Here is a 20,469-nt window from a genome sequence, read left to right as displayed (position 1 = left end):
TGCCCTAACTAGCCACTACACAAACAAATTTTGTAAGTCAAAAGTACAGCGAATACTCATGACTTTTTTTTATTTATCTTGACATTTTTGCGAAACAATATATAATTTCCTTTCAATTCATACAATTATTGTCATAGCTGGCATACACTTTAAAAATTGTAAATTGAAATAAATATTTTGATCTCCACTTGTCCTGATTGGAATATATGTATAAAGTGTACACAGTTATAGAATAATTAGACAGAACTTTATATTGATGACTGACATTTATTATGAATTCATCATACAGTTATCAATGAAACAAATTAAGCACTATTGGTGCTATAAAGTTTCCTTACGTTAAAGAGAATCTGTTTTTTAATCACATGTACACATTTATGAAGGCTAAAGTCGTTTTAGTGCCAACACAACACTGGTACTTCTTTGTACACATAATACATTCTTGAAGCAAGAAATGTGATGAAACATCAATACTTTTCATGAATTGTAAAAATATTTTTATACAGTGTCAAGATATCACAAATCCCAAGCCATGAGTTGCTGTGTTCAGTCTGACTCTGATTCCGATGCTGATTTTCCTGATGATGGAGGGGTATCTAGAATTTCTTCTTCATCTGGTAACTGAAGAATAAAAGTACATTTTGAATGAGAAAACATTAATTTTCAATAAACTGTAGTTTCATAGGAAGTTATCAAGATCATGAACAACTGTCTTTCCAAAATGATATCAATTCAAGTAAAATGAATACACATTACAGGGATCTGAAATGCTTACCTCTCCCACACTGCTTTCACTTTCACTTCCTTTGTTTTGACGTTTAGATTTCCTCTTCGTCTCTGGAGCCTTTTCTTTCTTCTTTTTCTCTTTTGTGCCTTGATCCTTCTTGGGTTTCTTTTTCAAAGGTTTGTCATCACTATCAGACCCTGAAGAATTGCTTCCAGAACTGGAGATGTATTCCTTACTTTTGTAGTTTGTTCCAGCTCCAGCCCGACTGTCTGATAATGATTTGCTGGGGCTCTTCTTTGGACTTTTTCTTTTCCTGTAATGTAAAAGTGTCAAATGTTTGAGAAATTGAAATTACTGATAACATTGTCAATGCTTACACTGTGTTGGGTGATAATGCAGTGACTGTCCAACTTACTTAGAGGAATCATCATCGCCTTCATCATCTGAGGCTTCCTTTTTCTTGGCTTTATACTCTTCCATGGCTTTTTCATACTCTTTTTTGGCTTCTGCTGCTTTCTCATTCCATTCCTGTATGAGGTAAAAAAAACCCCATCACAATCTGATCACTTCACTGAAACGCAGTATGATGTCTAAATCATTCTAATTTGGCATGTTATTTTGTATAATATACCAACTAAATCTATAAATTGTTTAATATACCCATAAAGATGTCCTCTACATTTGGTACATTAGATGTTTTTAGTTAAAGGACTATATATGGTTTGAGCCTAAAATGGCCCCCTAAAATGAACATTGTCTTTTTACTGTAATTTTTCGTTTTATTTGTACAAATATACATTTGAAGTTTTTTCATAATTTACATTTTGATTTTAGTGCCCACATTTTAAAAATATGACATCATTAAGTTTACCTTTTCCCGCCATTTTCTCATTTTTAGCATAAAACGGCTTGTTTTGAGGCAGTTTTTCTTTAGGGAAACATTGAGCGACTACTTGAACAAACAAAATATTTTCACCAAAGATGTATCTTTCCAATATTGATAAGTGACAAAAAGTTTGTTCTTGTTCAAAGAGTCGCTCTATATTTCCCATTCGAAAAAAGATAAGAAAAATGTCAATTTTTGGTTGATTTTGATTGAATTATAAAAATAGCGTCACTTCTGACGTCATATACTGCCAGTGAGTGCATATAAATCAAATAAATGGATGAAAAACATATTTCATGTCAACTCTTTTATAAAATAACACAACAAATTAATGTACCTGAATCATTTTAAAAATAGCGAATTTTGGGGGCCAAATTTGACTAATATCATATATAGTTCTTTGATAGAAGCATATTTGTATACTAAGATGTTTATTCATTTGTTTATGGTAAAGTGTATCTACTTTAACACAAACACTCACAGTTTTATCTGTATCCTCCATCTGCTTCCACACCTCCCCTGCCTTCTTTGACAGATCCGTGATGCTAATATCTGGGGTATCTTTCTTCAGCTCCTCACGGTTCGCATTGAACCACAAAAAGTAAGCCGACTGTGGCCTCTTCGGAGCATTGGGATCTTTCTTTGATTTCTTCTTCTTTTTCTTTTCTGAACCAGGCAGTTTTTCTCTCTGTCAAATAGAAAAGAAATATTCACTTTTGGAGAGCATTACTACACTTTGATCAGCATTATGCCCTATACACTTTTATTGTCATTCAAAGTAATTATACAACAATAGATTAGCTCTAACACTTACCACAGTCTTTGCAGATCTTGATTTCTTCTTTTCTGCCTTTTCCTTGCGTTTCTTTTGTTTTTCTTCATCCCCTGACCCCCCACTGCTGTCACCCGACTCTGAGTTGGAAGAGGTGGTTGGTGGGTTACTGTCATACCTGTAAACATAATTGAATGGTCATCTTACCTAAAAACATACCGTAATCAAATACTTATCTTAACCTGTGTATATCAAAATGCTCTTTCAACATCAAAATGTTCTATCACACCTTTAAACATCAAAATGCTCTATCACACCTGTAAACATCAAAATGCTCTATCACACCTGTAAAACTAAATATGGTTTTCTCTCATACCTGTAAACATGTTCTTCACATCTGTATACATCATTCTGTTTTACTGTCATTATATATATATTCTACTATCACACAAATAAATTGCAGTATGTTCTACCATGATCACGCTTGTATATATTGAACACTTACATCACAAAGGTTTCAGTAAGAACTATGGGCATCAATTTTGCTGACTGCCAACATGATTTACATTTAAATTATTAAGTTGAAGTTGAAGTTAAAATAAAGTAAAGAAAATAACTTACTCTTCAGCAACATCACTGGCACTTTCATTTGGATTGTAAGACTCATCTGAAAATAATCAAACACAGGTTTCATTAATTGTTTGAGTGTCATTTGTATAGCTATTTAAGTTATCACACTGCACATAATATGGTAATCACTTTGCAGTGATCCTATACAAACCTATACAATGAAATTTTCAATAGTATCTGCCCAAGCTATTACCTATCTGGAATATCATTTACCTGAGTCATCACATACCACGGCTATCATTTACCTGAGTCATCACATACCTTGGCTATCATTTACCTGATCCATCGGATATCTTGGCTATCTTTTACCTAAGCCATGGCATACTTGAGTTTACACTTACCACAGATATTGCAAACCTTAGCAATCACTTTTACATAATACTTATCTTTTTGATATTTTTCTCAGAGAGTACCTTCTTTAACTATCACCCAGGATCTACCTGAGCTATGCTCGTACTACAGTGTACCTCAGCTTAAACTTTTACAGACAACCTACTGAGCTGTCACTATAGAGTGTTTACCCGAAATGCGCTGTAAAGTATCTACCTGAGGTGTCACTATAGAGTGTTTACCTGAGCTATATTACTTGTACAACAGAGAGTACCTGAGCTCAGTGAGCTGTCACTATAAAGTATTTACCTGAACTGTCACTATAAAGTATTTACCTGAGCTGTCCCTATAAAGTATTTACCTGAGCTGTCACTATAAAGTGTTTACCTGAACTGTCACTATAAAGTATTTACCTGAGCTGTCCCTATAAAGTATTTACCTGAGCTGTCACTATAAAGTATTTACCTGAACTGTCACTATAAAGTATATACCTGAACTGTCCCTATAAAGTATATACCTGAACTGTCCCTATAAAGTATTTACCTGAGCTGTCACTATAACGTATTTACCCGAGCTGTCATTATAAAGTATTCACCTGAACTGTCACTATAGAGTATTAACCTGAGCTGTCACTATTAGGTATCTACCGTAATTCGGTGAATATAATACGCACTTTTTTCCAAGCATTTTTTACCGTGAGAAAGGGGTGCGTATTATACATCCCTATAGGATTTGGACATTTTTTCCCTAGCTGAAGCACGGGGTATCATACTGCCGTATTACCTGTGCTGTTCACAAACAGGATACCCCGCTATACATCGTAACATTCCTTCATTATCACATATATATTATTATTTAACCCTTAGGAAATCATTGTTATAGCATGTAATTAAAGAAAATGTACACTTTAAGTCTGTTAATAAATAAACTGTTTCAAAATGGCCTTTAAAACTTAATTTGAACTGCCTATTCTTTTTCTCCGTGTACGCCGCCATTACAGCTGTTATTAATAGAATGCGGACTTGGATGGCCACGTGCTATTTGAAGGCGATCTTTGAACAGCTTACACATCATTTGGCTCATTTTTAACCATTTTCAAGTAATGCTAATTAATTTATTGCAAATAATTATGAATATCAATAATTCTATAACCTATTCCGTTAATTGAAGCCATTGAAACAGTTGTGCTCCCCCACCGCTAACGCTTGACACCTAGGGTATCTCAGACACCCCTTTAGGCTATGTGTACTATACACAACACAACTATTTGTGAATATATTTCATTATGTTCCAGGCCTCTAATTGATCACTTTGATCGGAGTCATTTAAGAATTTAATTAGGTCTGTTATCTCCATACCCGTACATCGTACGTTTTTCACTTCACAGGGATTGTAATGACAAAACAATTATATCACGCTTGTTAAAAGTAGTTGATTTTATTTATGGTAGAATATTTAATACTAGGTCTATTTACAACATTGATTATGAATTAAAGATATTACCGCGATGTATTAGTTGCAATAAATCCGTATCTAAGAAAATATTGTGTTATTTTTATTTCCGGTAGCGTATTCCCGGGATGAGGTTGAGCGTGCATACAAAGTATACTGTGGAATCATTAAATTTCGTGGGGGCCAATTTTCGTGGATTGCTTAAATTTTACAAGTTCGTGGGGACGTAATTTCGTGTATTCTGTTAAACCTACAAAGGAAATATGACTTTATTACCATAATTTATTAATTCGTGGAGGATGTTAATTCGTGGATGAGAGGTACCCACAAATTTCACGAAAATTGAGCCACCACGAAATCTAATGATTCCACAGTAACTCCTTTGTTGATACTCAGGATTACCATTGGTCAATTTTTTTTATGCATATTATACATCCCAACAAGCTTTTTTTCACCACTTTCAGACCCAAAGTGGGGGGTGCGTATTGTACACTACTGCGTATTATATTCACCGGATTACGGTACCTAAGCCATCACTATTGACCACTTACCTGAGCTGTCGCTGTCGTCGTCCTCGTCCCCACTCTGCCTGTCCTTGCCCTCAGCCTTCATTCTCTCCAGGTAAGCATCATGGTTGTCCTCCTCATCAGATCCGGACATGTCGTCTCTGTACGGAGCTTTATCCTATAAAGCACACCAGTCAGCATCAATAGATATATTAATATAAATATCCCTTTAGATGTTATACACAAGTGAACTTATGTAAACCATCAACATTCAGGTATGGCATACAGATCAATCTACATTAAATGTATACCTCAGTATCATATATGGTAAATCATAACTTACTCAACGAACACATCAGTAGACATTTTGTACACATTATTATCAGTTAAGTTACTTACACGTAACCGTTATCATTTTCGCTTACCCCTTTGCCATTGATATTTTTCACTCTCAATTTCTTGCTGCTGACAAAATCATATAATTTTCCGTACTCATCCCTACAAAAAATAACTTTTCTGTTAAGTACACTGAACCCTTTTCCCGGTTTGTGATCAAAGCTTTAGTAGCTAATAACTTTACACATTTTATTAAGAAAGCTCAACAAGAACCTACTTTTCAATACCAACAAAGGTATAAGTGGTCCCTGATTTTGTTTCCACATCAAAATCAAAGGATCTGTTTGTTCCGGCACTACGAGCAAAGTTGACAGTGACCACTTCATCAAACCTGATGTGTATTGGGGGTTTGTGGACAAAGATGAAGCCTCTCTCCAGGGGATACAGGAACCCTGTGGCTGCCTTGTAGGAACAGCTGATGGAGTGAGACTTTGTGTTGCTGACAAAGAAACAAAGAAGTCATCCAAGCTGGTCTGGCATCCGAGTGATGTTAAACACTTGATGTATTAACGGATAAAACTTGCCTGCATATATAAAACATTTGGATACCATGCTTGAATATCGTTAGTGCCTACCTGAAGAATGAGCCCGGCACTGTGATTTTGCGGTTGGTGACAGCCTTGAACACCCGACTTATGACCTCGTACTCTGCCCCCGACATCTCCTTCTGGAGTTTGTTATCATACTTTTCTTGGAGGTCTTCACTAAAATTGAAAATTTCCATCATACTATTTTTTATCAGACAGAATTATAGGATCATATCACAACCATACAGGTTCAAACATTTAAACAGGAAAGTGAATTAACGATAAAGAAACAGCTTACTCTGATATTCCCAATTCAATGGACATTTCATCATCAATATTAAACAACAGAATACAGAAGTGATATCGGGTCTGTCCCTGCTTAATTGGAGGGTCCAAACTGATCTGGAAAAAGAAATTCTTACTTAAATCAATATGGAAAAGAAAAAGTTAACTTTTATTTTATGTAACAGTTTGTTACTAAAGAATCTATATTTGAATGCTCAATGAATAAAATACATAAACACATCTATAAAGTGCTAATGATTTATACATGCTATTGACTGTCATAAAGCTCACCACAAAGAACATCTGTCTGCCGTCTTTGTGGGGCAGTAAAAACAATCGCAGCACTGTGGTGTAGGGGATCTTGTAGTCAAAAGTCTTTCCGTGAAGTTGTAAAAATGTGTTGTACATTTTAAAGTCATATCGACCTCTGTAATAGAGAAGAACATCAAAAGCATCAGTTCCATAACCGTTACTTCAGACAAAAGATTTCTACAGAAAATTTGAAAGATTTTGGTTCCAACAATTTTCCCCCTTTATAAGTTTTTGGTTTTCATAGTGGGACAGATTTACCTTGGAGTGAGGCATTGTACTTCTGTAAACACAGCAAGTCATAGTGAGACAGATTTACCTTGAAGTGAGGCATTGGACTTCTGTAAACACAGCAAGTCATAGTGGGACAGATTTACCTTGGAAAGAAGCATTGAACTTCTGTAAACACAGCAAGTCATAGTGGGACAGATTTACCTTGGAGTGAAGCATTGAACTTCTGTAAACACAGCAAGTCATAGTGGGACAGATTTACCTTGGAGTGAGGCATTGGACTTCTGTAAACACAGCAAGTGCATCCCCAGTAGCCTGGATAATATCTGCTTTCTCTAGAACATTGTTGTAGAACTCCTGGCAAAATAAGTTAATTAGATGGGTAAATAACACCTTTTTTATAGGAACTAGCATGCAATTTTTTTGCTGCTCAGAGCCTCAGATCCATACACTTTGGCTGAACGGTTTTTCCATCAAAAGTAAATTTCTTTTTTTACATGTAGTTTATCCTTAATAAATTTTAAAACCTGAATCAGACAACAGTTTGAAATTGAAATTATTTGTTGTGTGTTATGCTGCTAGAGTGATAATCTTCGACTCAAACAACCTACTTGAACAAGGTCTTTTTCTGTATCTTTGGGGTCGGGGGGAATGTGGAACCTCAACTCCATCAGCGATACAGCCGCGTCATCATTAGGGTGGAATTCCAGCGTCACTTCCTGTTTGGCGGTAGTTGTGTGAGAGACGTGGCTGAGGGGAACCTCAAAACCAATCTTGTTGTCAACATCAAACTCCAAGGCATTTCCTACACATTGAATTCATTAAAGTGAGCACAGTTATCACATATCATTGTAATCCCAATAGATACAAGAGGAGTCGAATTTGGAGGAGCATTTACAATGTACACATGTCCAAAGATGAGGAGGCTTGACAACAATTTATAAGATCTACAAAGCATATACATGTAAAATCATTTAATTTGTCAATGGATAACAGGCAGACCAAAATACACGTAAAACATCTAGTATTATAATATTTCGAAAGGTATTATTCTTAAAATTCATGTACAAATAAACACTCATTATTACATGTTTTTGGGAGTTGATTTTAATCAACTCTCCTATGCAGTTACTCTGGCAAACCGAAACTGAAACAGTGTTTGGACCTGATTGAACAAGACTAGAGTTCATTATTGGTTGGGTCCATACAATTTTTGAAATATTTCGAATACTGATATATAATTTGATGAAATCAATTCTATTTTTAAATATTACATAACATGATTCATTAAGAGGTTTTCTCGAAATTCTTGTCGGAAAAGTCAAAGAATTCATAATATAAAAATGTGTGTAATACAAATACAGATTATAAACTACTTGCCAAGCAAATTAACATATCGATGATTTTAAGATAAATCATAATTGATAAAATCAACTCCTGTCAGTACTTCAGTACTTTGATTATTATTTAGTTTCAAAGGTGCCATTATATTCTTTGGCTAGTTCGCCAACAGTAAACTTGCAACACATGCATGGAGTTCAATGTAGTAACTCCTATATCATAAATATCTCAATAATTCTACATCTTATGGTTTATACCTGTAAAATGTGCTATTCCCCAGTTCCAACCTTTCACTGACAAGTCTTTCTTTTCTAGACTCACCATGTAGTACTTTGAAATGAAGGCTGCTAGTTTTTCAAATTCCTTATAAAGAAAATGAAACAAATAAGTCATGTACTCCAATTGCAAAACAATGGAAAATTGACACACTTCATATCACCGATGGAATCATACATTCCTATTTGATAATAGATGCCTTGTAAGAAAACAAAATACAGCTTTACCCCTTCTTTGAACCCATCATATCTGTGAATGGTGCCATTGGATAGGAGGAATTTGAGGCAGTGTCCCCTGGCCCGCTTTAACCAGTGTACCTTTTCAACATCTGTGCCTGGGTATTGGTCAATTTTTCCAGTTTTGTTGTTCTTAAAGATGATACTATTACTCTGAAGCTTCAACCTCCCTGGATTCTGCAATGTGCATTCTTAAAGGATTATGATTTCATATCAAATGTCAAGCTCTAAAATATATATTATTCCAAAAACTATTACACAGTATATATTTTACAGCACATCATATCTGACAATGTGGCTTCAAATGGACATGGACAGAATTTGAGCTGAATTTTTTTTCAAATTTCATTTGTGCATTTTTAATATTTATAATGCTTCATTACAAGGTCTTTTTCTGTATCTTTGGGGTCGGGGGGAATGTGTCTCTGTTCAGAATTAAAAGCTCTGTATCTTTCAAATTACGTACAGGACAAATGACATTCAAATTTTGGCTGAAAATTTTAAATAACCCATTAAAGCATTATATAATTTCCAAAATAGGTCAGGAATCAAATTTTCAGTAAATATTGTATTCATGCCCATTTGAAAATTGTAGTTGTTCATTGTAGTGAATGACACAATACATACCAGGGCACCTCTGACCTCTTGAACTACTTCAGGAAATTCTTGAAAATCACTCATTGTTACCTATTTTACATGGAAAAACAATTGTTTAAATCTAGATAGAATGTCCTATTGTTAAAATGACAGATATGACAGATGTCCTACGGACTTGTTTTAATGATAGAATTAGTCCCATATACTCGCTTTGTAGCAAATAAAAAAAATATATCACGCTGTATCTCGCCTAAATTTTCATATGATTTGTTTCAAATACCTACAATGTTGCTCTTTTATAATCCCATTTTACCACATTAACTGTTAAAGCAGCGAAATCACTGACACTTGTATCATTGCGTTTGAAAAATTCGCTGTTTACGGTCGCCACGTTAATAATATCCGAGACATTCTGAGAGCAATTTCCGACAAAATGACAGGCAAATTCAAACGCTTCACAGCTGCTACAGTGCAAGTATACGGGACAAATTCTTAATGTGACCTGAACGTGGCCTGTTCACTGTTAGATTATTCTTTCTAGTTTAAATCAAAATCATCAAACTGATACGGCATGCAAATCGAATACAACAGCTGTACAAATACTGGGTTAAATACCAGCAACTCAAATTTTATTCTTAAAACGACTGCAGCGCGAGTTTGAATAAAAATAATTTTGAAATGGACTCATGCTTTCTAAATGTTTCATCTTACTTAAAAAAATAAGGTCCTTTATCTGTTTACCATTATTATTGGGTTACTGAAAATGAAGGCATGGTAGACAGAAATCTGCATCTTGTACATACCGAAATCCAGTCTCGATGCCATATTTTATTTACCGATCATGCGTCTATAGAACAATATCAAGAATGCAACAATAACCTACAATGTCATACCTGGTACCGAATTTACTAATAAGTTAATCGTGAACAGTCTTTCTTTTCATTTCTTCAAGATGGCGGGAACTTAATTCAGAATGCCGATCCCGATATTTGCAATTCCTTATATCAACAACAAAATAATTCAAATTCATCAAAGAATTAACTCTCAGACTCATTTGGCTATTAATATTCTATATCAAATCCTGAACATCAAAAATTGTCTAATTGTATTTAATATTTGGGTTGATTTGAATAATCGTGAATGTGGTAAGGGGTCTTTACATTTACAGTGATTTGCAGTGCAGAGGGTACGAGTGACAGTTAAAGAATGAGTTGTTAGGGTGGATTATAGATGTTAAAACTGTTGCAAAAAACAAGAAGGTTAGTTGATTTATTACAGTGTATACCATTACTTATATTATGTATTAGAAAGTATGCTATTTATAATTATTTATCAGTCAATAGTAATCGTAACCAAAGCCTGCCCCCCCCCCCCTTTTTATGCTGTGCTTACCACTACCACTACGAAAAAACAAGTGCATGGATATGATTTTGACTGAACTCCTTATTTTGAATTATTCACAATGATTTTGCCATTCATTATGATTATTAGTTAATTTTAAGAGATCTTAGATGTGAAGTTTATGTAAACAAACTTAAACTATAGATAATTATTAGATTGATGAACTTGCAGATAAATCCATATCTGTCGTGGTTAAAATGCATGTACCGTAGATAAACTCAAGTTTAAAAATGCTAAATGAATAATGCTGCTTACGTCTGTAATCTGGCCATACTTTGACCACTAAGCTCATTTCATTGAAATGATTTTGGTTGCGCAATAGCTTTAAATCTTTTGTTGACCCAGGTTGATAAATGGTCCAATCTAATAAATCAAATTGTACCCTAGATCTTGTAGGGAAAAAACTAGCAAAATAAACAAGTTTTGTAAAGACAGGCTGTATTAAAGGTGCATACTCAGTAGTATATCGACAATTTACGCTATCATTGCTAAGAAAAAAAATAAATACATGTAAGTCTTATTGTAATATTTGGATCAATAGATGGAGTAAACGGCAATCTTTTTTTTTTTACTTTTAAAATAAATTCATGCATTGCTTGGTCTCTGTTATGCCATGTTTATTTTTATAAAACTTTAATTTACATCATTTAATCAATTTTTAAAATTAAAAAAAAAACTATTTTCGTCTGTAATTTTATATAAAAAAAAAAAAAAAATAAATTCAAATATGTGTATGCAAGTGCTTTTCAGATTTTAATATCTTATATTTTTTATATTGGTGGATTTTAGATTATGATTTGATAAAATGAGTTGTTCTGCATGGTCATATTACAGTCTGCACTGTACATTACAAAATCAATAGTGAATTTGCTGTATCAGCAGCTGATGAAAATCAGATCTCTACAGAACTCTGACAATCACAAAACAAAAAAAAACCTTAAAGTGAAAGTCATGGGCTGACAGATAGCATAAGATCACAAACAAATGCCAGGGCTCTTAAACTGGTTCACTTTCGATTTCAGACTCACAATTGGATTAGAGTGTTAAAGTAAGACTGCAGAGATCAAAGGCACCACTATAATTAATGTTGCATGTATGTCCCCAAGAGTTACATTTATCAGAGCTAGATCATTCTCAATCAATCGAAAATTTGCTTATGTAGTCCTGGTTTCATTTGTTATTTGAACATTATCCAACTTTTAATCATGAGAGTACCTGTATTATTTATACAGTAATGTATAATATCGACTTTAGTTTTACATATACTCTAAATAATAGTTAAATGCTTTAATAAATAATAGTTAATTTAAAAATGCAAAATGAAGAAAATGGTGCTTTATTGCATAACATATTGCCAAGTATAATGTTCTGTGGAATTATATAGATAAATTGACCATTGTCAATAATATGTCAGAATTCTGCTGAAAGTATTAACGCACAAAGTGTACATGGTGTATGCATGTATGCTTGAAATTTCCTTTATCCTTATTTGACTCAGTGATTCAGATAACATTACAAATGCTCATCCTGTTTAACACTTATCAAACTGGGCAACAGGCATAAAAGGATAAGGATTTTAATTCTACTTTTCTCTGAGTATTTTTTTTTAATTTACTCTGAGGTAGCAGTTTTTCTTTGTGATGTAATCCACTCTGGTAGTAATGAAGTGCTTCACAATTTGGGCTCCAGCTCCATGGAAAAAAATCACATCTGTTTGTCCCACACAATGTTATTTTCTGTGTACAAACATGCTGAGTTTGGATGAGTGCTGAGATTTTACAAACTCCACTGGTCGACATCAAATTATTATAATCAAGAATAATAAAGTCAGATATCTTGAAATCTTTCCTTGCAGATTTTGCCTAAATCAGCATGATGGGGTGTCTGAGAATATTCAGTGAGTTCCATTTCGGAAAGAAAGTCTGGGAACTGAAGATCGATAAATAATGGTGCGATTTATTGCGTTTATTAGGCAAGAAATCAACCTGATATGAAGCCAATGTTCTCATTGGACCCCGCCAAAGTTTCTTAAATTGCCTAGAATTATTCCAGTATCTGCAATTCACAAATTGAGGAGATATTAGGTACACGTCACTCTGTGATCGTACATCATCAACAATTGGTGATTATGTTACAGACAAAGGTTATTCGATATTGCAGTCATTTACAACTGTTCCAGGCTATTTTGAATCAATGTACCTAAATTGTTACTAAAGAATATGTGTATTATGACAACAGCTGTTGAATAGCAAAATTAATCTACTGGTACCCTACTCTATAATTGATACAAACTTCTAATAAAATATATGCTATTTTTGAAATGTAGCTATGTAGATGCACACGATTGAAGAATAAGATTATCCTATAGGGGATCAAATGTTCAAGTACCAACAAAATGTAACAGCGCTTGATTTACAAGTTTTGTGCGCCCCCACAGTTTATATTTGTAAACAGAATGGAATTGTTGCAATTGTTTTTAATAAGGTATGGGCTGTCTATGCTGTGGAGGAATCGATAGAGGCTGGCAGTAGGAGTTCGCTTGTCGCTGGCTACAGAGGCTAGATGTGGAGTATTGATTCAATCTGTAAATATCTCGCTGATGCTAATGAGTTGTAACCTGCTTTAAGAGCAAGGAACATTTTTCACATGTTTTTTGTTTTTAATTGAACACCTTTGCAACAGATTCAACGTGGATGAGGATGTATGTATAGACAACAGAGGTCGAGGGATAGGACTGAATTTGATTCTGTTTGACTGAATAGTGAGGATATTTTTTACTAACTGTGCTAGGGGTGAGTAGTACAAGATTTGTAAATCAGTGCTTGTGTGTTATACTCTCCTGTCTGGTCGATGTTGATCTGAGTACTTGTACTAGCTGATGTAAGTATAGTTAACCACAGATATGTGACTGTGGACCAGCCAGATTAGGCCCAGAATCCTCATACACCGCCACGCATCTATAACGTTTCCTGTTGTTACGCGAGACTTGCCATTTCTTATTACAAACCTCATGAGGATTACAGATTTAGACATTAAGTGGCCCTGATTTAGGATGTTGAAAAGTAAGAATAGACATGAAGTCTGCTGCTTTGTTTTTTAACGAGGTGTCTTGGATCACAATGGAACTGTTCCCTGCTCTGGGAGTCTGTTTAGCATCGTTTAGGCCCCATTAGGCCGGTGGTATGTTGTGTTTGTTGGCCTGTAGTCAGCTGTTCCAGCAGACACCAGCTTGCCAAAGAAAGAGCAAGGTTTATCCTCCACAGAATGTTATTGTAGCAATAATACATGATAAGTACTATTTGTTCTGACATCAGAGAATAAAAGCATTGCCAGAATAATACCATGTACAGAAATTGCACCACATTCCTTAGTTATTATATTGTGAAGCACTTCCCACAGAATATTAGAACGTGATGTTGATTTTGGTTTTTTTTCCTTAAATTCAACTGTTTTGCTGTCACGGTTTAATGAGCTCAGCTATGTTTTTTAATCTGTCTGGTAAACATGGTAAAACATACAGTTAATTAATCATTATACTGTTTCCTATATCGTTCATACATCGATTTATTATTGTTTTGTATGTTGAACATTGTATGCTTTAGTAATGATTACAAATTTTCAATTTTTATCAAGTTTGCTAAGCTTTAGAGAGCTGTATTTCATATTCCATTTGCTAATTTAATTACAATAATAAGTTTATCAAAGGATAATGACTGTCTTTTACAACAGGTTCATTATATTTAGTTAGTAAATTTAAGTATATTTTTCCTGAATTTTTTAAACAATTAGTATTGATACTACTTATTGATATTGTAAAATACCAGGTACTGTGTATCAATAGTTGTTTTGTGAATTGTCCTGACCCATGTCCTAAATTATGCTCAACAAAAGTGTCATAAACTTAAGTAAGTAGATATTTTTAATAATTATGATATGAACAAAGAGGGATTATTTTTTTAAGGTAGTAAATATGTCTCCATGACAACATGTGATCATTAAGAAAGAGGAGACAAATGTCATGATATGACCTGATAAGTGTGTCACCTACACAAGTTCGGCAGGGAGATCTGTGTTCCCTGACCATTCACAGACAGGTACTAACGAATCCGGATATCCATAGCGTCTTCCACATTTAGTGGGGAAAGGAAATATCTTGTATGTATACAATAACTGCGAGTAATGTTGTGTGGGAATATCATTTTAATTAACTTGGCCAGGTATACCAGTCTGCTGGCTTTGTTGATTAGTTAATTTTATGTATATAGATATACAAGTACATTGTATGTACCGGTGTACAGATATACCGTTACAGGATGGGGTTCACCCGCCGGACCTCACTGTTATTAACTACAGAGTATAGAGGGTAAAGCCAGTGTAAAGTGGCCTAATAGCTAATTATATATCAGTTCATACCAAGTGCAAGATACTGTGTAACCCAAACCTAGTGCTTTACAGAAACTCACTTATCGTGCAGTATCAACCCATTTATCAAGCTGTTGAAGAACCTTGTCAGAGTTTTAACCAGGTTTAATGTTGTCAGGGAATTTTTATTGTCCATTCCTAAGATTAAACCAAAACAATGACACACCAGGTAGTTGAGAGTCCTGGAGGAGTCCCTCGTGAGTTCTGGTTCCATCTCTTGTGATTGAGGTCTCTGATGTTTGAATAGCTGCAGCATTCTAAAACCACTCAGTCCAATGATTCAATGAACAGGAAGTAGTTCTAATAAATGAGTTGAGCTCTTTTGTAAAGGAACGCTGGTTCACTTAGCAGCAAAAAATCATCTTTAAAATTTCCTTGTTATAGTTGAGCTTATCTATATCCTATTTCTCAAATATAATGGAAAATGTCAACGTAAGTTCACATGCATGTTCCAATTATTTATCGCTTCTTTTACCTCTACATTTCAAATCCTGAAATCTCTGAGGTTTTCCTCTCTTCTCCTTTGAGATAAAGAGGTTTGAGAATAGATATGATGTATATATTGCAGTTTGAGCATAGACAGATTCCAAACTATGAATGCTTTATTTATTTGTATGGTTTACTGAGGTAGCGACAAATAGCGACGACTGTGACAGTGATCTGTTGGTATTGATTTTTACCTGTAAATGGGCAAAAAAGGCTCAATCCTGCTTGTTTATACCGATGGGATTGCAGTTGTTTTGGAATTAAGATACCTACATTATGAAAAAAATGGTTTGGATATTGATTTAGATCTAGATGCTGGTGTTATAAGAGGATAAGTATGGGGATGTGTAGTACCAGAGTGACTGCTGATTTCTGTCAGACCTGGTTATCTTTGAGGCTGTCTGGGGCTGCTCTTTTGTAGAGTAGGTGTTGAGCAGTCCATTAGCACCAGCACTATCATTGAACCATAATGTAGATGAAAAGGTTGAACTAAAGCCTGTCCCCTGGATTAGCCCATTTATCTAATGGTATTTGACTGTAGTCTATCCTCTGGAGGATACAGACATTGGTACAGTTTACTAGCTTCTATCCTCTGGAGGATACAGACATTGGTACAGTTTACTAGCTTCTATCCTCTGGATGATACAAACATTGGTACATTTTACTAGTCCCTATCCTCTGGATGATACAAACATTGGTACAGTTTACTAGTTTCTATCCTCTGGACGATACAAACATTGGTACATTTTACTAGTCCCTATCCTCTGGAGGATACAAACATTGGTACAGTTTACTAGCTTCTATCCTCTGGAGGATACAGACATTGGTACAGTTTACTAGCTTCTATCCTCTGGAGGATACAAACATTGGTACATTTTACTAGGTTCTATCCTCTGGAGAATACAAATATTAGTACAGTTTACTAGTCCCTATCCTCTGGACGATACAAACATTGGTACAGTTTACTACATGTAGCTTCTCTCCTTTGGAGGATACAAACATTAGTACAGTTTATTAGGTTCTATTCTCTGGAGGATAAAAACATTGGTAAAGTTTACTAGTCCCTATCCTCTGGACGATACAAACATTGGTAAAGTTTACTAGCTTCTATCCTCTGGAGGATACAAACATTAGTACAGTATATTAGGATATATCCTCTAGATGATACAGACATTAGTACATTTTAACTTTATTGCATTCTTTATTTGCACAAGACATACATCTTATGGCAACAGGTTGTTACATAAAATTAGATAGCAATATTAAGAGCCATATGGTAAAGTACATTGACAATGTATATATAATAAATTTTTACTCACAGCTGAAAAAAAAACTGGAGATTTTTGAACAATTTTTGAACACTTAGTAATTGTGTAAATTTGTATACAGAAGGTTTTTTTCCAATAAATGTTTCTTTATATATTTTAGTAAATTACTCGGATTTATCTATACTGTTGACATATCAATACAAAATGTAATGCATCTTCGATATCAAAACAAAATTTACAAAAACGTCTTTCCTTTGGTACATTCATGTGTCATGTGATAGACAGTATGCTCTATCCTCCTGAGAATACATTGGTACAGTTCAGTCTTTATCCTCTGAAGGTTAAAAACATTGATATATCTCAGGCTTTATCTATTGGAGGATACAAACGTTGGCACACTTTAGTCTCATTTATCCTCTGTAGGAACATTGATACAGTTCAGGGCTTTAACTCTGGGGGGTTTTTATGAAGACAATATGTGGTATCAGTCCCAGGAGATTCTCTGACATCCAGAACAAAAGTCTGGATAATGGACATTCACACAAGAAATATCTCAGGAAATGAACACACATTTTGCTGTGTGCAAATAGAAAGAAAATATTGCTACATAGACTGTGCTGTGTTGTTAAGAACACACCTAGTGTGGGCCATTCCAGATATTCCACCTGGTCTATAGAAATACCTCTGCTGCTCTACCTATTTGTTGAACTTTATATACCGTACAATGGGGATTGTGTCATGTTTTCATTTCTAGTCAAAGCCATTACAACATGGTCGCGTGTCTTGATTTTTACACACACAGGTTCATTCACAAAGTTAACTGAATGATTTATACCTGTATGAATCTTTTATTAATTGTGGTGTCTAATAAAATTTCTCATTTTTGGTCATTTTAGAAGGAAAACGCTGCTGACAGAAATTAAGGATGTTTAAGTAGAGAGACACCTGGCTGATGAATGAACGGCGAGCTGTGACATCATTAATATGACAGTACTAATTACACCAGCATTGATTAGTGATCCCTCACAGAGTAGTACTTGGAACAGCTACCAGCAGCAGCAGTGATGTGATCACCAGGAATCTCCAGTCCTCCAAATGACATGACACTCGTTAATTAGGAACCAGAACTCATTAACAAAATGCTCATCAAGGAGTACCGGATCTCCCTGCCTATGAGTGTGGAGGAATACAGGATAGCTCAACTCTACATGATACAGGTGAGAATGATGGAGAGATAGATAGAGAGATGGGAGGAATACAGGATAGCTCAACTCTACATGATACAGGTGAGAATGATAGAGAGATGGAGAGATAGATAGAGAGATGGGAGGAATACAGGATAGCTCAACTCTACATGATACAGGTGAGAATGATAGATAAAAAGAGAGATGGGAGGAAACTAAATAGCTCAGCTTATATGAATTACCGGTGAGAATGATGGACAGATAGATAGAGAGATGGGAGGAACACCAGATAACTCAGTTTCATAAGTTACAGTTGAGAATGATACACTGATAGATGAAAACTAGAGAGACAAACAGGAGGAATACGGATGAGAGATATATACATCTAATAGATAGACATAAAATTTTGGATATTTCACATTTCTACCATGCAGATGAGAGAGAGAAAGCAAGAGAGAGAAAAGAGAGAGAGAGCTAAATAAAAGGGATATAAAAAAGCTTAGCTTTACTGCATATACATTTATTATCTGGGAGAAGGTTGGAGATAGACAACAAAAAATAAATTAAAAGTAGAGACATGTTAAAGGACTGTGTGTGTGGGGGGGGGGGGGGGGGATTAGTGAACATATAGGAACTCAATCCTTTGATATTTGAACTACTGACACACATAATACCAAAGGGGGCAATTAAGGTCATGAGAACCTCTTTTATCTCTAATGAACACAAAACACCTATAATTCCTGATAACATCTTCAACAATGGTGTCATAAGGGCAAATATTAAAATGTACTGGACTTATTAAAGTTCAGGTACACTGTAAAGGCATTATTAAATGATTACCGTAATAATGTTGTAGTTTTTTGTTGGTGGTACTCTGTGTATAAGAGACAAAGGACTATATTTGGTATGGTTACATTTCTGCCCCCAATTTTAACCATTTTTTAAATAGTGTCGTATAAAAATCAAATCTCCATAAATCATTGTACTGAGGATGCCTATCACTTTAATCTTGATTTCAGTCATCATTACTTATTGGCTGTTTATCTATGACATCATCTTAATGACATAATTCCCGCAATTTTGCAAAAAAATCAAAATATTGTCATTATTTCTTTATATTTTGCAATCAGAAGTATTGAGCGCAAGTCTGCTCAAGTACGATTTTAACGTATGTTTTCCTTCCTATGATTATACACATCATACTCAAGATTGGTACTTGAGCAAGCCTGTGCTTGATGTTTCCCAGTCGAAAAACTATCGGAAAACACCCTTATTTTGTTACAAAAGATCAATTTATCAAAATAATACAATTTTCATGACGTCATTTCTACCTTATAATGTCTCTGTGGTGATAACATTTTACACAATTATTTGCAATATGATTTCAACTATCTGCCATCTTATTTTCAAAGCTCTTTGAAAAACTTAAATTTTGGGGCGAAAAATGCATAATACCGCATATAGTCCTTTATGTTATCTTGATATTGCCAGTAAATTTCAGAATAAACACATTATTAACAATCTCCAATCCTCAGCAATGTTCAATAACTCTAAATTATTCGGATATTTTTATTCGTACCTTACATCTGCCTTTTATATAGACAAATTTAGTAAGTCTTGTAGTGTTAATATTACACACAACTATTCAACAAACTGCTTGGCTTATTGGCTCCACGAATACCTACTATCTAGAGGTTAAGGGGTTCGAGACCCCAGTGCACTTGTACAACTGCTTTTTCTTTCCTTATTTGATCTCAGCTTATGAATTTTTTCCATTGTATCCATTGTGACTAAAATTGCAATAACTTCATACAATGCTTCGATAAAATCAAAAAAATTCTTTTTATTTTATTTCATGTATAATGTTTGAAGGTTGACATTTTTATGATGAAAAAAAATAGTATGAGGCTGAGGATCGGAGAACCTTAAGATACCATTTACACACAGATTGTCATGAATCTGAATCTCCCTATTGTTATGGGTGAATGTCAATATTCTTGTACCTGACACTTAAATAGATCAGTTCACTGTCCGTTCAGCTACTCAACATTGACATAATCCCTCAAGAAGTTTTGGAAAGCCCTTAAAATTAAATTTAGTTGAATGGAAATGCATTGAATTTTTTTTTTAACATTAAATAACTAATCATCATATATCCAAAGACATGAATAAAAAAATTTTTTTTCCTGAATGTTTAAAAAGATTAA

The 20,469-nt window shown here is 34.5% G+C and overlaps 2 protein-coding genes across 7 annotated transcripts in view; one reads left to right on the top strand and one right to left on the bottom strand.

Annotated features, from left to right (window-relative positions):
* Nucleotides 1–247: 247 nt before the first annotated feature.
* LOC128187863 (FACT complex subunit SSRP1-like) lies at nucleotides 248–10,481 on the bottom strand. The gene is made up of 18 exons (XM_052858507.1): nucleotides 10,395–10,481; nucleotides 9,532–9,591; nucleotides 8,896–9,081; nucleotides 8,650–8,755; nucleotides 7,663–7,856; nucleotides 7,314–7,408; nucleotides 6,803–6,938; nucleotides 6,525–6,628; nucleotides 6,275–6,403; nucleotides 5,917–6,138; nucleotides 5,729–5,801; nucleotides 5,349–5,481; nucleotides 3,007–3,052; nucleotides 2,428–2,563; nucleotides 2,095–2,301; nucleotides 1,143–1,255; nucleotides 776–1,040; nucleotides 248–621 (listed from the first exon to the last, which is right to left on the bottom strand). Exons 2-18 carry the CDS (start codon nucleotides 9,583–9,585, stop codon nucleotides 547–549), a joined length of 2,274 nt encoding a protein of 757 aa, XP_052714467.1. The 5' UTR covers nucleotides 9,586–9,591; nucleotides 10,395–10,481; the 3' UTR covers nucleotides 248–546.
* Nucleotides 10,482–10,642: 161 nt separating this feature from the next.
* Nucleotides 10,643–20,469, top strand: part of LOC128187964 (protein retinal degeneration B-like) — a 30,272-nt gene continuing 20,445 nt past the window's right edge. For 3 of the 6 annotated variants that reach the window (XM_052858694.1, XM_052858692.1, XM_052858689.1), the window contains exons 1-2: nucleotides 10,643–10,760; nucleotides 17,975–18,295. In XM_052858694.1, coding sequence (XP_052714654.1) covers nucleotides 18,218–18,295 — 78 coding nt within the window. In that variant the 5' untranslated portion in view covers nucleotides 10,643–10,760; nucleotides 17,975–18,217. The other 3 variants (XM_052858691.1, XM_052858690.1, XM_052858693.1) reach the window with 3 other exon arrangements.

Source organism: Crassostrea angulata, chromosome 6 (genome assembly GCF_025612915.1).
Source record: "Crassostrea angulata isolate pt1a10 chromosome 6, ASM2561291v2, whole genome shotgun sequence".
NCBI classification, from domain to species: Eukaryota; Metazoa; Mollusca; class Bivalvia; order Ostreida; family Ostreidae; genus Magallana; species Magallana angulata.
This window is presented reverse-complemented; position numbering and strand designations above follow the sequence as displayed.

Coding starts and splice junctions, on each gene's coding strand:
- LOC128187863 (XM_052858507.1), bottom strand. CDS start 9,585: ATGAGTGATTTTCAAGAATTTCCTGAAGTAGTTCAAGAGGTCAGAGGT. Junction 9,082..9,531: donor AAGAGGTCAGAGGTGCCCTG/GTATGTATTGTG, acceptor TGCACATTGCAG/AATCCAGGGAGGTTGAAGCT. Junction 3,053..5,348: donor CGACGACAGCGACAGCTCAG/GTAAGTGGTCAA, acceptor GATTATTTTCAG/ATGAGTCTTACAATCCAAAT.